Genomic DNA, 16,073 nt, shown 5'->3' with positions numbered 1-16,073 from the left:
GAACCAGGGGGTGCACACTGAGGCACGAAGCCAGGAGAGCTGAAACTACCTGCTCACACAAATACTTGTATGTGAAAGTTTATTCATGACAGTCAAAAAGCAAGCCCCCCCACACCCTTCCATTGACAGAAGATAAACAAGTGTGGCAATTCTACTCGCTGAAATATTATTCAGTGTTAAAAAGGAAAGGTGTATGGACATGCTTCATATTGACATGCTACAACAAACCTTAATCGAGGTGAAAGACAAAAAAAGAAAAGAAAAGAGAAGAAGATTTTCCACAGAATGTCCAGACAAGGTAAATCTGCAGGAGCAGGCTGGCCTAAATCGGAGGTAGTGGGAAGAGGGACAAGCGGCCTGGGGAGGGATGCTTGAATTCTATCTCAGTCTCAATAAGAGCATTTTTAAAAGAAAAGGAGAGGAAAGGAAAGGCGTGCCCAGTGCCATAAATGGCAAGCAGCCGAAGTTTCTGAAACCAAAAGCCAGCACTACGACATGAACTGTACTTTAGGAGCTGTTCTTTGGTGTAGAGAGGTGACAGCTGGATGCAGGTGTGTGTGATGTTGGTGGGGTCTAGCTTCCAGAAGTCTCCTCCACCTGCTGGCCTCATTTGGAAGCCCTGGGAAGAGGGGGTGAGGGGAAATAGAGCCATTTATTAACACTGGCTGGCACCCATGAGTCTGGGCCCCCTCTGTAAGTCTAGGTCCCCCCTTTTGTGAGTCTGGGTCTCCTTTTTGCACAGCAGCTAGGGTGGGTGTCTGTCCCTGCTGCTAAAATGAATCAGGTATCGGGATACGGGACTTACAATTAGATTAGATAAACTTGCTGGCGGGGTGGGCTCTGGGTGTGTCTGCCCAGCAGGGTGAAGTACACTCCCACCTTTCAGAGCTGAAATATGCTGCTGTCTCAGTTAACTATTTGATCATTTCTGGACTGTAACAGTTAACCCCTGCTCCCTCCCCTCCCCCCTGACCGAGTCTCTGTTCTTCTCTCAGCCAGGTCTGCACACGTGGTGGGCTCCAGGGAGATCCCGCCTGGCAGGGCCTGTAGCCACTGAGTTCTGTGCAAGCTATGGTGCTGTAGTCGGGCCTTCAATCTCCTGCCATTCTTGCCCTTGGTGAATGAGGGGAGCCATATTGCTCTGGGACAAAGACACCCTGCTCCAAGCCCTGAGCAAACCCTCCCTCTGGCCATGGTCTCCCCATCAGTGAGATGGAGGACAGTTTGGTCATCACTCCGGATCCTCAGGGGTTGGTTTCAGGGCCACTCTCGATACTGAAATTCCCGGATGCTCAAGTCTTCCCGGGTACATGATATGGCATTTGCAATTAGCCGACATGCATATGCTCATAAGGCTTTAAACCATCTCTGGATGACTTGTCATAGCACATATAACATAAATGCCATGTTCATAAATACTTGTCGTTCAGGGAAGAAGGTCAGGGAACATCCTTCTGTGCGGGGCAGAAGGAATTTTTAAAAAGTATTCTCACTTCAGAGGTTCAGAATCTGCAGGAACCCGTGAGACCTGTGGGAAGGGTCAGGGGACAGCTTGCTGAGAAAGGGCCCTGGGCTTGGCAGTATGGGCCAAGAGAGCTCACTGCCTGCCCTTCTCGCACCTGCTTCTTCTCCAGACTCATAGCCCCAGGCACACAGGCGTAGGGGAGGAGGCAGAGCAGGTAGAGTCAGGCTGTGTCTGCTACCCCAAAAGGCCCTTAGGATTCCAGGGAGCCAGGGCACAGGTTGTGGGTCTACAATGTTCCCTCCTCAGGGTGGCTCAGGCTCCTTGGATTCTGAATAGTAAGGTCAAAACCAGAGCAAGCTGGGCACCAGTCCAATGGCCTGTAGCCATTCAGGAGACTGAGATCTGAGGACCGCAGTTCAAAGCCAGTCTCAGCAGGGAAGCCTGTGAGATGCTCATCCCCAATTAACCACCCAAAAGCAGCCAAGTGGTAGAGCACCAGCCTTGAGTAAAAAAGCTCAGGGACAGTGCCCAAGCCCCAGCGCGCGCACGCGCACACACACACACACACACACACACACACACACAACTGTGCCAAAAGTAGCTGGTAGAGGTGGTGGAAACAAAAGCAACATAGCCCCATCCAGTATGATGGTGCATACCTGTAATCCAGCTATGCAGAAGGTAGAGTAGAGATGGGATGAAAGACGTTTGAGGCCAGTCTGGGCAAACCTGTCTTAAACTTATGACCACCCTAGGAGGCATCTCAGGCCCGGAGAGGATGATGAACTTGAGGTCAGGTGATGAATCTGAGATGTGGATCCCAAGCAGTAAGTCCTTAATTTATATGCTAAAGGGACAGGACATCAGCAGATGTTGGGGTGAGTGAGGCAGGCCTGGGGGAGGAGGGAGCGACCCACTTGTGTGCGGTAGGGTGGGGCGTACTGGCACACGTGCTGACACAGATAGACATTGCTGTCAAGATACAGGTAGGTAGACCCCAGGACTTTTAGAATTGCATTACAGTTTGCACCTGGGATTCTCAGAGCAAGCATGGTCCCTGGACCAGCCATATCAGCCTCCCTGAGAACTGGAAAGAAGTCAGGTGCTCTGGCCCCGCCCATATGATCTGGCTCCACCCAGGTACCATGGCCCCGCCCATATGATCTGGCTCCACCCAGGTACCCTGGCCCCACTCACATGATTGGCTCCACCCAGGTACCCTGGCCCCACCCACATGATTGGCTCCACCCAGGGAGCCCTTACCTGCCCACTCAGGACACCAGGCCATCTATGCTACTGTGTGGCAGGCTCAGCATCCTGCAAAGCTCACCACACCCCCGAGGCTGCTTTTTAAGTCCCTGCAGCTGTGTGCTCCCTCCCTGTGGCTCTGATGGCTGTCACCTCCCGCTGTCTCCTGACACTGACATAGAAATACAAGCCTCAGAACCACAGCAGCTGGGCCCACTGTGCAACCAGCTTGGCCCCATGAGACCTCTTCAGGACTCAGTTTCCCCAGCAAGCAGCGGAGGCCGGGACTCACAAGTGTCGGAGCTGGGAGGGACACAAATCCTACATTCTATGGAGCCCACACACAGAGAGTAAGCTGCCCAGTGAGCCAGGTGGGTCAGATGAAGATTTCTGGAGACTGGCCTTGCCTGTGGGCACCACAGAGCAAAGGTTCTCATTACAGGATTTTCTCCCCCAGGGCTGACGATTGCACCCAGGGCCTGGCCTGAGCCAGGCAAGTGCTGCACCACTGAGCTACGTCCTTACCCTTGAGGACAGGAATCTTAGTATATTAAAAGTCCATGCCTGCTGGGTGCCAGTAGCTCACAGCTGTAATCCTACTTACTCAGGAGGTAAGTCGAGGATCAGGGTTGAGGCCTGCCCAGGTGGGCAGTTCTTGTGAGGCTTTTATCTCCAATTTAACCACCAAAAGCCTGGGAGTGGAGCTGTGTGTGGCTCAAGTGGTAGAGCAACAGTCTTGAGCAAAAAAGTTAAGGAAGAATGCAAGTCTCTGAGTTCAAGGCCCAGAACTGGCGCGCGCACAGGTAGCTGATGAGCTAATGATGGTGCCCAAGCCTCTGGGCAGTCTATGCAGACTGACTAGAAGCAGGGAAGGGCCCACCTGGCCACGCCCCCAATGACATCACCCCTGCTTGATGATGCAGATTGAAGGGGAGGGAGCTGCCCATGGCCACCCCCATGCTGATGTCACCGTTCCACTGGGAAGCTGGATTCACACCCCACAACCCCTCACCAGTGCCACCACTGCAGCAGGATCAATGTCCCCTGGGGGTCTGGCCTTGGCAAGCAAGGCCGTTTCCCTCAGGTCAGGGCTTGTTCACATAGATTGCCAGGGTCGCCAGGGTCTAGCATGCTTTGTTGCTTTGGTAAATATTATTTGATAAGGAAATCAGAAAACGCGGAGAGAGGGTAGAGACATTCAGCAAGAACATGACAGCTGGGGGTGGGGGTAGGGGTGGGGGGTCTTTCTGAGGCCACAGAGGAATGCCCTAGACAGAGTATTGTTACCCCATATTACAGGGGCATAAGCAGAGACACTCAGGAGCCAAACACCCAGTCCAGCTCACTTCCAATCATCACCTGGAACCTCCAACACCCCTGAAGGGGGGGGAGGAGGAGCTTGGGAGGTGACAGCTCTTCTCCCCGATCAGGAACACATCGCAGCTGCAATGCTGCCTCACCCTTCTGGGTAGGGGTAGGGGGTGCCCTGGGCTGTCCTTGCTCCATGGGAGCACTGAGCCACCACCCTGGGCCCGGGGCCCCGCTGACACCCCCACGGAATCTGTCACACAGCTGCTGGCATGGGGCTGTGCCTCCCTGAGCCTGGGTGGGGTCTCGGGGCCTCGAGGTGGGTGGTCTATGAATGGTCCAGTAGACCAGTGTCCCCAGTCCAAGGTCTGCTGCTTGAGGGGCACCTCTCACTCCTGATAATCCATGCACCAGGCCCGTGGGCATCACTAAGCCAAGCCTGTGGTACCCTCACAACTCAGGGCTCCAGGGCTGGAGGAGAAGAGGCCATAAGAGGAGACCCTTGGGGCCAGGCCTGACAGCTACAGCCACCTCACCCTGCCACTTGGCAGGAGCAGGCATCTGGCTGGCAGTCTGAGGACACACAGACACACACACACACACACACACACACACACACACACACACACACACACACACGCCCCACCGTCCTGGGACACGGAGCCAGGCCTGCACTCACCCATGACGTTGAGGAAGATGTTTCCTGAGGCCAGGACCACCTTCTCCCTGGTGGCACGGTCGTAGATGCCCACGTGACACTCATAGGGGCCGTTGTCTGAGATCCGGACCTCGGGCAGCCTGTGAGGAGGCAGAGGACGGGATGAGGTGGGCATGGGGGTGGTACCGAGGAGGCAGGCTCCCAGACAACCGATCCAGTACCTGCTGGACAGGGTCCCGTGAGCCTAACACTGTGGCCCGCACACACTGTGTACTGGGCCGGGAAGCGGGGGAGCATGCACGGTGCTTCAACCGCACCCAGGCTCTGCGTAGGACACCACATACAGGGGGGTTGTGGCCCCAGCGGCTCCTGGAGCAGTAGCTGCTGCCAGGCTGGTGGCCAGGCCTACTCACTGAGTGGAGAGATGTCAGGAGCAGCTGCCCTGAGCATGGGGGGAGAGGGCAGCCTCGCCCCACCCGTTCCTCATGGCCACCATCCATGAAGGGATGGATGGTTCCCATTTCATAAGCAGGGAAACGGAGGCACAACCCTCCCTCCCCCCACTCTTACATAGGGAATCTGAGTTCCTGCCTTCACAATGCTAAGCTGTCACTCTATACCCAGCCCTGGGGACACTGAAAAGAAACACGGTCAAATTCCTGCACACAAGGAGCTTCCTGTCTAATGAACAAGGAGGAGGAAGGCCAATCAGCTCCCCCCAAGTTGCATGCGAAGAGTAAGCTTGTGGGAGCCTGGACTGAGGGCCAGTAGTAGTTCTACCTCTGAGGTCCTCAGACCCATACATTTCCCTGTAACATTCCCTCTAGAAAGCCAGGAAGTGAGGATGCTTGTGGTCTCCATAGCAACTTCTCACCTCTGTCTTTATTACATAGCCCAGAGCCAGCCATGGGGTACAAACCCATCGGCACGGTGGTGCTCAAATAAAAGGCCACCAGATTTAAATTTCTGATGATGGTCAGTGTGCCACAAAATATGTCTTGGCTTTCCCCTCTGTCCTCCACACGTTTACAAATGTTGAAAGCATTCTCATTTCACACCCTGTAGGAAAGACAGGCAAGGGTCTGGATGTGGCCCATCGGCTTCAGTTTGTGGATTCCTGGTTCTAGATCTTTCTACAGGGTGTAGGGTCAGACAGGGCTGAGTCAGTATGATCTGCCTCCCTGTGGGGACATGGATGCAGGACTGTTTCCTCCTGCCTTCTATGTGGAAGAGATCAGAGTTAAAATTCTGCTCCTATCATTTGTAGCCCCTGGGACTTTAGGGAAGTGGCTCTCTCTCTTGTCATAAACAAACAAACAAATAAATAAAATAGAAGTGCAGCCAAGGCTGAATGCAGGGGCCATGCACAGGACTGGGGGGGTCACCATGGGCCAGCCATGCACCTTAAGGTCAGAATTCCTGCTAGGCAAGATCTGAGCATGTCTGTGGGCGGTGGGGGCCTCGGCCTGCGGGTGCTGGGGAAACCTGGGTGGCCCCACAGGTTCCAGCCCACGCCGGTGCCATCTTCGAGGGCTGTGTCCCTCCCAGTTTTCCCTGCTTCCATCTATTTCTGCTGAGCAGTTTCACTCAAGACTCTGTGCTGGGTCCCAGCTCCTTTTTTTCTTGTGACTCACTGTCCCCCAAGCCTCCCCCCCCCCAAACTTGCCACCCACCTCCACCCCAGGCTCCCAGCCTCCTTTCATCCATGCGGTCTCACTGAGCCAGCCCTCCCCTGCCTCCCTCCCCTTGACCCCACCTGGTGCCCATTAACATAAGCAACATCTTCATTTACATAGACTACACAGAGGTTGACATCTGGTCTACCTACTGTCACCCAGGGCTGAAGAACAGACTGTCTTCCAAGGCCTGGTGGAGAAGATGTCATCCGCCTCCACTCAGCTCAGAAGAAGGCTGGTGACAGCCAAGAACTGAGTCTCTACCCTCCTCCCACCCCCCCCCATACACACCCGCCCTGGGGAGCCATTTTCTTTGTTTAGAACCCAGCTAGATTGGAAAAGTGGTCTCCTCGGTGGACACCACTGCTGAGTGATTGTCACCCGGAGTGACACGTTCAGGAGACAAGGGTGTCTGACACAGAGGTGACATGTGTGCGTGAGTGTCTTTCCCTGGGGTACGGAGAGCAGGCATGAAAAAGGCTCAGGGGACACGTGTGGCTGGCAGGCTTCTAGGTGATGTCACTGGAGAATAGTGAACGCTGCCACATAGGGGTGTGTGTGTGTGTGTGTGTGTGTGTGTGTGTGTGCATACACAGCTGGCAGGCGCAGGTGTGCGGCTGTGACATCAACACGGTGACAGTTGAGGAATCACTGCTCCAATGACACGCTCAGCTGACAGAAACACAAGCAATGTGCTCGGGTGATGTGTGGGCGAGACGGCACAGGTGGCATCGGAGGCGGCTCAGGGGACACCTGGATTGGCACAGCCTCCCCACGGGGGGAGGGGGCTCCCCACAATCAGATCAGACTACCGCTCCTCCTACTTGACTTCCTCCAAACAGCCATGTGCACCTTGGCCAAGTCACTACCTCCTTGACAGTCTCCCCCACTCAATGCGAGCCCCCGGGGGTTCCCATCCTGCCCCCCAGATCCTGAGCCTCCCTCAGATCCCCCCACCATCACTGCCACCCTCCCCCCACCTGGTTCGCAGCTGGTGCTTCCCACTCCGGGAGTCTCAGAGCCTGCCAGCCTCCTCCCAGCCTGCCAGTCCCCTCCCGAGCTATTCGACAAGAACAATCCAGATCTTTTCAAATGTAAATGAACGAATCCCGCCCCCCTACACCCCTTCAAAGGCTTCTGTCTGCTCTTCACAGGAACACCAGGATCCCTATCCCAACCTCCCGAGCCCAGACCTGCCCTTCCTCCTCTGCAGCCACACCTCCTGTCCCAAGAAATGCTTTCGTAAGACACCATCTTTAAAAATGGTCGTTTCAGATCATTTTAGAATTAGGGGAAAGTAGCCAGGGCAACAGAGACCCTGTGTGCCTCCTTTCTCCTCTCAGGACCACCTTGCAGTCCAGGCTAGCCCAGCAGATTCCAGCCTCACCTCCATCCTGCTCCACCAGGGAACAGCTTTTGGCCTGGACTGCCCACCTCTTCTCAGTGCCTTCTCGGACCCCAGGACCCCGTCTCCACTGTGGGCTCCTGAAATGGACAAAGCAGCCTGACCCCCTCCCCAGGAGAAGACATCGATCCACGCGTATGCACACGGGCAGCAGGGACCAGCGGGGACCTGGGAGGCTGGGGGAGGAGGCCACCTCCCATCGGCGATGGACGGCAATCAATAAACTATTAATAACTGTAAAGGTTTCTGCAGAGATCGCTGTAATACAGTTTAGCGGCTGGAGTTTGCCAACAGCAGCAGCAGCCCTGGAGGGCGAGTAATTGTGTTTTTGAAAGCAGAAGAGCTGGGCAGGTTGGCCCTGCTCCCCCTGCTGCCGTGCAGCCCTCTGTGCAGGTGAGGCCAGGCAAAGGCTGGGCCATCAGGACGCAGCAGTGTTTACACCTACTGTGTGCCTCGCCCCACAGCTGAGTCTGGGTGGTGGGCTTGGGCTGGAGTTGATACAGTGATAGTTAGGATTGGTCCCGCCCCTAGCCATGCCTGTGCCCAGGCTGTTGGTTCTGCTTGACGTGTCCTTTGCTCCATCCACTGGGCAAACCTCATGGTTTAGTGTAATCACTAAAAGCACAGATTTGAAGGATGTCTGATTTGTAAGAGCTCAGTCCCAGTCTTGCTTTGTGCACTTAAGAAAACCATGTCATCATCCGGGTAGCTGGAGGCTCACACCTGTAATCCCAGCTACTCAGGAGGCTGAGGTTTGAGGACTGAGAGGTTCAGAGCCAGCCAGGGCAGAAAGCTCTGTGAGACTCTTACCTCCAGTGAACCACCCGAAAACCAGAAGTGGCGCTGTGGCTCAAAGTGGTAGAGTGCTAGCCTTGAGCTGAGGACCTCAGGGACAGCGCCCAGGCCCTGAGTTCAAACCCCATGAACGACCAAAACAAACAAACAACAACCCCCCCCCCCAAAAAAAAACAAACCCAACGTGATATTCTCTATAAGCTTTGAATTTTGTTACCTGTCACAATCACCTCAGGGGACGAATAGGAAAATTAAAAGTAATAATCCAAGCTCCGAGCTGGTGGGTGCAGGGTGGACAGGATAGGTACTCCACTAGAAAGCGGTGGACAGGATAGGTACTCCACTAGAAAGTGGTAGACTGGATAGGTACTCCACTAGAAAGCGGTGGACAGGATAGGTACTCCACTAGAAAGCAGTGGACTGGATAGGGACTCCACTAGAAAGCGGTGGGCGGTGCCCTTAGGGGACCACCTCCTCCAGGCAGGCTTTCTTGATTGCCCAGCTACACCTGTCTGGGAGCATCTGGGAGCACATCATTCACCTGCTGGGAATATCAGGACACACCAGGACGGATGCCTCGGCCCTGGGAGCCCAAGGGAGCAGCCGGGCCATGTGGCAGGCACCTCCATGGGCATCTGTGGTAAAAATGAGACCCAAGAACACAGCCCAGATTGGCATCTAGGAGCTGTTCTTAGCTCTACAGACAGCTGGCTGTGATGTTGGACAAGCATCCTCTGGCTTCTCAGAGCCTCAGTTTCTCTATCCGGTACATGAGTGTGACAATGCCTGTCTCCTGGCACTATTATGTATAGAGATGAATAGAAGGGGGTATTATATATACTGAATTCCCTCCCCCACCCCTTGTCACACTCAATCCTGTTACCGCCCAGAGGAACATGGTCCCACGCACAGCATTATGTAAAGCACATCCTAGAAAAGTACAACTGAGGAAACGGAGGCCCGGGAGAAGAGGTAACATGACTGAGGTTGCACAGGCGGGTACCCTGGTGCGAGCCCCAGCTCAATGGGGGTCACAGCCCGGGAAGCTCCCCGCCCCTCCCTGGTCCTGCCCCATCCACGTGTACTCTCTGGCACCTGCTTCCTGGCCATGTTTGTCTTCTGAGCCGTGCTGCCTGCCTCCTTTCCGGGTACCGAGGCCACACGCTTCCTCCCGAAGGGCGAGCCTGGATGGCCTCTGTGTCCTCTCCAGCCCCTTCCCCGCCCTTTCCTCCCTTCCCGTCTTTGTCTTTCTCCTGAGATTCCTGCCAGGCGGGGCCGGAGGGAACAGTCGATGGGTGCCGAGCTCATGGCTGCTCAGCTGCACAGTAAAGACATCCAATATCTGACTTTTGCAGAGAAACAAAGCCTAAGCTAATGAGTGCGTGCAAGCCAAGCCCGGTGTGCTTGGAGGCGCGGGTCCTCTTCTCCTCCTATGTCATTAATTGATTTGAAAAAAATGTAAACCAATTATTAAGAACCTACCACACTCCAGGTGCTGTTTTCAGTGTGGAGCGTATAATGAGACAAGACAGACAAAACAGTATATTCCAATGGCAACACTGGAAAGTCACCTGATAGTCCGTGGGTCTGCACAGGCCCGGCCTCCTTCTTAGAGGGAGCAGGATGGACCTGAAGAACCCTCTCAATGTCAAAGGCATCAGAGCCAACCTCAAGTCTCGTTGCCTCCTGCAAATCTTGCCTTTTGTGTCTGTCATGTTTAGAATTCTGTTTGTAGCTCTGACAAGGTGCCATCCACAAACGGCAGGCTGTCCACGCTGGCAGGTTACACATTACAGGGGCTCCACCCTGCTGCGTGGAGGTACCATCCCATTGCGTGGTCATGCCATATTTTTGTTCATTCAACTGCCAATGGGTACTTGGTTTGTAGTCAGTGTTGTTACAGCCATGTCAACACGCATGCATGCATGTGAGCACAGGTGGACGCGTGTGCATGCCTGTGGACTTGTGCAGATGTGTGGGCCTGTGATTTCGTTTCCCTCCAGTAAGCAAGCACAGAGGAACGGCGTGGCCGGGCTCTGGCAGGGCCTAGCGGTCTTCTGAAGGGACTGTTGCAGGCCACCCTGGTGTCTGTCTGTCCGTCTGTCTGCCTGTTTGTCCATATTGCTTGGGGAGCTGTTGTCTTAAAGACTCCCTCCCCCGTGACTCTCCACACCACATGACAAGCCTTGCTGGACCCTGGTGTGCAAAGGGGAGAAAAGCTGTGGCTGAGAGAGCCGAGGATGACGGTTCAAACCCAACCCCGGCAGCAGTCTGTAAGACCCCTATCTCCAACTCATCTCAGAAAAAGTCAGAAGCAGAGCTATGGCTCAAGTGGTAGAGGGGTAGGCTTGAGCAAAATAAGGGAGCCCAGGGACAGTGCCCAGGCCTAGAGTTCAAGCCCCAAGACTGGCCAAAAAATAAAAAGCCCATTGGACCCCCAGTTCCTGATGAAAAGCAAAAACCAAAGAGCTTGGGAGAGGGGAGGGGCTCTGGACTTCTTTGTGGGCTCCTCTGACCCCTTTCTCCAGTAGAGGAGACCATGGGGCTCTTACATGTCCCCTTCTCTCCATGCCACACTTCGGCTCTGGTCTGCATCCGTTTTCCTTTGTGCCACCATCTGCTAGCCACCCAGCCCTCTCTACCCTCCTGCTACCAGTGACCTTGTACTCCACCCCCAGGATCCTGCAGACAGGATGGTGGGAGGTGGGGTGGTGGGCGGCCCCAGGGCCCTAACCGGCTGTCTTGCAGGCTCGGATCTGGTAGGGTGGGGGCCCAGAAAGGAAGAAGCATGGGCCAGATGGGGAGCAGGAAAACGCTGTGTGGCCACAGCATCTCTGGCCGAAATACGGCCATCCATGGAAGAAGGAGACGCTGCAGGGCTTGGCTCATGTCATCTCTCCTATGTAAAAAAAAAAGCAGTTTGTAATTCAAACGTCTTCATTTTACACTCAGTGCCTCATTCTGGGGCGCGCGCTGCCAACGCTCAGGTAGCAACGGGTCCTTTGAGGCTTTGCTTTTAATGAAGAGACCAGAAAGCCTTTCGATTGTGTAAGCATTGTTCGCGTGGAAACAGAGCCGCTCAGGGGCCGGAAAGAGCTCTTTCTCACAAGTAGGTTAAACACACCTCCTGCAATCTTATTAGCGCCCAGCGCCAGGGCCCTGCCGCCCCTCGCCCATCCCTGCTGGGGGCCTCCCCAGGGTGACTTCCTGAAGCTTTTCTGTTTTGCATCTCCCAGGCTTTGCTTTCTCCCTCCTCCAAACACCTGCTGTCCCAGCCAGGTTCAGGGTCATGTCCTTTGATGCTGGGGAAACTCCGGCAGACCAACAGGGGCCACCCGGGGCCACAGCCGCCAGGCAGAGCTCATAAAAATGGTTGTAAAGTCTCGGGCCGCCCTGGGTACTGTTAGAGTGTTTGTTAATAAGACAGAAAAGGTTTGCTCTGTGTAGGGAGTGGGGTGTGTGTGCATCCTATGCTCTCGTCCTCTTCCTGTATAATTTGCAGCTGGAAGCTGGGCGTGGCTCGGATCAGCGTGTTTGGCTCGGCAGCTCAGGTGTGCACCCGAGTGGCAGGCCCTGGCTGCTCCCTGTCCCCATCCCCCCCACCCCCGCTGCCTCAGAGGATCTAAGTGATTTAATGACCCTCCTAGGAAACAGAGGGGCTGCACATGTGAGCCTCTGAGGGGGACTCTCGGGTCTGGGAAAGCAGGGGTGGGGGTGGGTATGGATTTAGGCTCATTCTGGGATGGGAGAACTCAGGGAGATGCTGGGTCCACGCTCAGCTCTGAATGTGCCCAGGAATTAGCTGGGTATCTGAGTGGTCTGCCTGGGGTGGAGCCTGAGGGTGGCCAGTTGGCTCCTAGATAATACATAGGGCTGCTGACGGCTAGCGAACCCTGCTTTATGGCTCTGACCCCAGAATCTCTACACTTCAGGGCTCACTTGTCAGCCTAAACAGCAGTAGCTAGAGCAATGGAAGTGGGGATAAGCGGAATAATGCGGGGCACCGGTGGCTCACACCTGCAATCCCTGCTACTCAGGAGGCTGAGATAGGAGGATCGTGATCCAAAGCCAGCCCAGGAAAGAAGGTCCATGACACTCTTATCTCGAATTAACCAGCACAGGAGGCGGCGGCATGGTTCCAGTGGCAGAGTGCCAGCATTGCATGACACATCCAAGCAAGAGTGCTCAACTCCAAGTTCAAGCACCAGTACTAGCACCAGCGGCCGGGACGCATGGCACCGCTGGATGGAAGTTGGTTGTTTGACAACAGCTGGCCCCCACAGAGCTCGCCATACTCTGCCACCTGCGGCCTCTGCCACACTCCGTGGACCTCTGGGCGTGGCTGACAGGGCCTCCGTGGCCTTGTGACCCAGCTACGTGTCTGTTTTGTGAGGCCCGCTTCTCTGGCATGGGGGGAGGGTCCAACATGCACCTAGTTTTAGCACCAGGAGTCCCAAGTTCCAGAAAGCCCCCAGCTCAGACAAACCAGGGCAGTTGGTGGCCCTGGATTAACCGAGGGACCCAGCAGACACACCTGGTGTGCAGGTGTTCAGGAGAGGCTTGAGGCCTGGCCACTGGGAGACGGTGTGGCCACACTCTCACACCCAGGTGGACCCGGGCCTGGTTCTGTGCCACTGAGACTGGGGTCATGGTGGTTGACAATCTCGATGACTCAGGGGCTGGGTGAACCAGATATAGCTGGTATTGTTATTATTACTGTTATCATTATTGTTATTGATCACACAAAGCTAAAGACTTTGGGTCCAACTTCTCCCCAGCCAAATAGGAAAAAGGCCTAGCAGCATGGCCAAGTTGGGTCTCTGGCTCTGTTTCAGTCACTCTCCTATGGGGGCCAGGAGATGGCTTCCCTTCCCCTTCCTCCTTATATACTTGCTGAAGAAAACTGGCAAAAATTCTAATTAATAGAGGGGGAAAAAAAAGACACATGAAGTTACCAGTGTGTGTCTGGGCAGAGTTGGGCACACCTGTAGTCTCAGCTACTCAGGAGGCTCAGGCAGGAGGATCACCTGAACTCGGTAGTTCAAGGCCAGACTTGGCAACCTGGGGAGATGGGGGGGAGGAATAGAGAGGAAGAGAAAGGGAAAGGGAGAGACAGGGGAGAGGAGAGGGAAAGAAGGAGAGAGGGAGAGAAAGGGATAGGGAGGGGGAGAGGAGACAGGAAGCCAGGGAGGGAGGGAGAGGAGAAGGAGGGGGAGGAGGACTGGGATGATGAATGTGGAAAGATGTTCACAGCCCCCCTCTGCGGGGTGGGGGGGAAGCGGGGAGGGAGGGAGCGGGGATGTCGGTAATGTGGAGGGCAGTAATGGATTTTTAGGGGAATTGGATGGGCCCAGTGCACATAGCGCTTTGTCAATGGTTCTGCTCTGGGAGCACACGGGCCCGGCAGACAGACAGTGGCCTGTGACAGCGTGGTTCCCCGCGGGGTCATCCCCTCAGCCTCCCTTCCTGCGTAGGAGTTTAGTTAATGAGGCCTCAGGGAGGGGAGCAGGCGGTTGATTTCCTGCGTGGCAGGTCTGGGCTTCAGCACACACACACACAAGACTTGGAGCAGAGCCTTCTCCAGCCCGGTGCTCGCCCGTGGCTCACGCCTGTAATCCTAGGTCCTCCTGGTCGGGGGTGGAATGAGGTCGGAGGACTGAGGTTCAAAGCCAGCCCAGGGTGGGAAAGTCCATGAGACTCTGATCTCCAATGAACACCCCCCCACCCCCAAACCAGAAGTGGAGGTGTGGCTCAAAGTGGTAGAGTGCTAGTCTTGAGTAAAAACCATTTAGGGAGAGCGCCCAGGTCCTGAGTTCAAGCCCTAGAACCCACAAACAAACAAGCAAACGACAACAACAAAATGCTTGTCCAGGCCCTGCCTCTTAAGGATCACAGGCCTGCTGGTTGCCACATCTGTGTGGTGTCCTTTGTACCCAGCCTGGGACATTCCCCCTTTGCCCGTGCACTGAGCTGAGGCAGGAGGGGACATGAGGAGGGGAGGGAAGAGGAGGGGAGGGAAGAGGAGGGGAGGGAGGGGAGGGGAGGGAAGAGGAGGGGAGGGAGAGGAGGGGAGGGAGAGGAGGGGAGGGAGAGGAGGGGAGAGAGAGGAGGGGAGGGAGAGGAGGGGAGGGAAGAGGAGGGGAGGGAAGAGGAGGGGAGGGAGGGGAGGGGAGGGAAGAGGAGGGGAGGGAGAGGAGGGGAGGGAAGAGGAGGGGAGGGAAGAGGAGGGGAGGGAGGGGAGGGGAGGGAAGAGGAGGGGAGGGAGAGGAGGGGAGGGAGAGGAGGGGAGGGAGAGGAGGGGAGGGAGAGGAGGGAAGAGGAGGGGAGGGAGAGGAGGGGAGGGAGAGGAGGGGAGGGAGAGGAGGGGAGAGAGAGGAGGGGAGGGAAGAGGAGGGGAGGGAGAGGAGGGGAGGGACAGGAGGGGAGGGGAGAGAGAGGAGGGGAGGGAGAGGAGGGGAGGGGAGGGAGAGGAGGGGAGGGAGAGGAGGGGAGGGAGAGGAGGGGAGGGAAGAGGAGGGGAGGGAGAGGAGGGGAGGGAGAGGAGGGGAGGGAGAGGAGGGGAGGGAGAGGAGGGCAATGCTGAGCTGGACACTGTGCTGTCACCTGTGTCCTGTCCCCTTCCCTCCCTTCCTCCCAGTAGCCGGAGCTCTTCTTCTAGGCATTCCCCCCCTCCCCCCACCAATGGCTTCCATTAGATAAATATCTGAGCATGAGACCTGGCACCTTCTCCTGGGCTTAGAAGCCCTTTGGGAGGTGCAGCTCTGGGCTGGCAGGGCAGGGTGAGGAGTCAGGAGGAGGCCTTCCATCCCCCACCCCGAGCTCCTCCCAGCACTGTGGGGATCCGGACAGGCCTTCCAAGGGAGCCTGGCCTTCTCCCTCACAACTACAACAACTCTTTTCTTTTTTTTTTTTAGTATGGGTCCTAAGGCTTGAACTCAAGCCTGGGTGCTGTCTCCGAGTTTCTTTTGCTCAAGGCTAGTAGCCCTCTATCACTTCAGCCACAGTGCCAATTCTGGCTGTTTTGGGGGGTAGTTTATTCAAGATCAGAGTCTTCTGGACTTTCTTGCCTGGGCTGGCTTTGAACTGTGATCCTCCTGAGTAGTTGGGATTACAGGTGTGAGCTACTGGTACCTGGCTGTGACAAACTCTTGAGTCATGAGTTCAAAGCACCCAAGAGGTCACCTTGGAAGGCCTCATAACTTCCCTCCCCACCCCATACGCACACAGAGCCTAGATCTAAGAAGTCAGTGACCAGGGCCCTGGCTGAGAGAAGGTCTGGGGTGGCGACCCCCACCAAGCCAGGCTCTGGCCTGCTGTCCATCTTGGCCCTTCTGGCTCTGCCCCCCTCAACTCACCTCTCCTCCCTTGTCGCACCCCGCTTTGTCCCTGTGCCCCCCATCTGCAGGCCCCAAGCCCTGCCCGCTCCCCTCCAGACCTCTCTTTCCTGGCCCCAGCTGCTGCCATGGAAACCGCTTTCTTCTCCTGGCCCGATTTGCTTCACTTAGTCTCTCCCGACTC

At 55.8% G+C, this 16,073-nt stretch overlaps 1 protein-coding gene across 1 annotated transcript in view; it reads right to left on the bottom strand.

The window, feature by feature from the left end:
* Igsf21 (immunoglobin superfamily member 21) overlaps positions 1-16,073 on the bottom strand; it is a 182,063-nt gene that overhangs the window by 26,520 nt on the left and 139,470 nt on the right. Inside the window, exon 4 of the mRNA XM_042669785.1 lies at positions 4,701-4,819. Within this exon, the coding sequence (XP_042525719.1) occupies positions 4,701-4,819 (119 nt within the window). The remainder of the gene's footprint in view (positions 1-4,700; positions 4,820-16,073) is intronic.

This window comes from Dipodomys spectabilis, unplaced genomic scaffold, assembly GCF_019054845.1.
Source record: "Dipodomys spectabilis isolate Male_0828 unplaced genomic scaffold, ASM1905484v1 ptg000504l, whole genome shotgun sequence".
Classification (NCBI taxonomy): domain Eukaryota; kingdom Metazoa; phylum Chordata; class Mammalia; order Rodentia; family Heteromyidae; genus Dipodomys; species Dipodomys spectabilis.
This window is presented reverse-complemented; position numbering and strand designations above follow the sequence as displayed.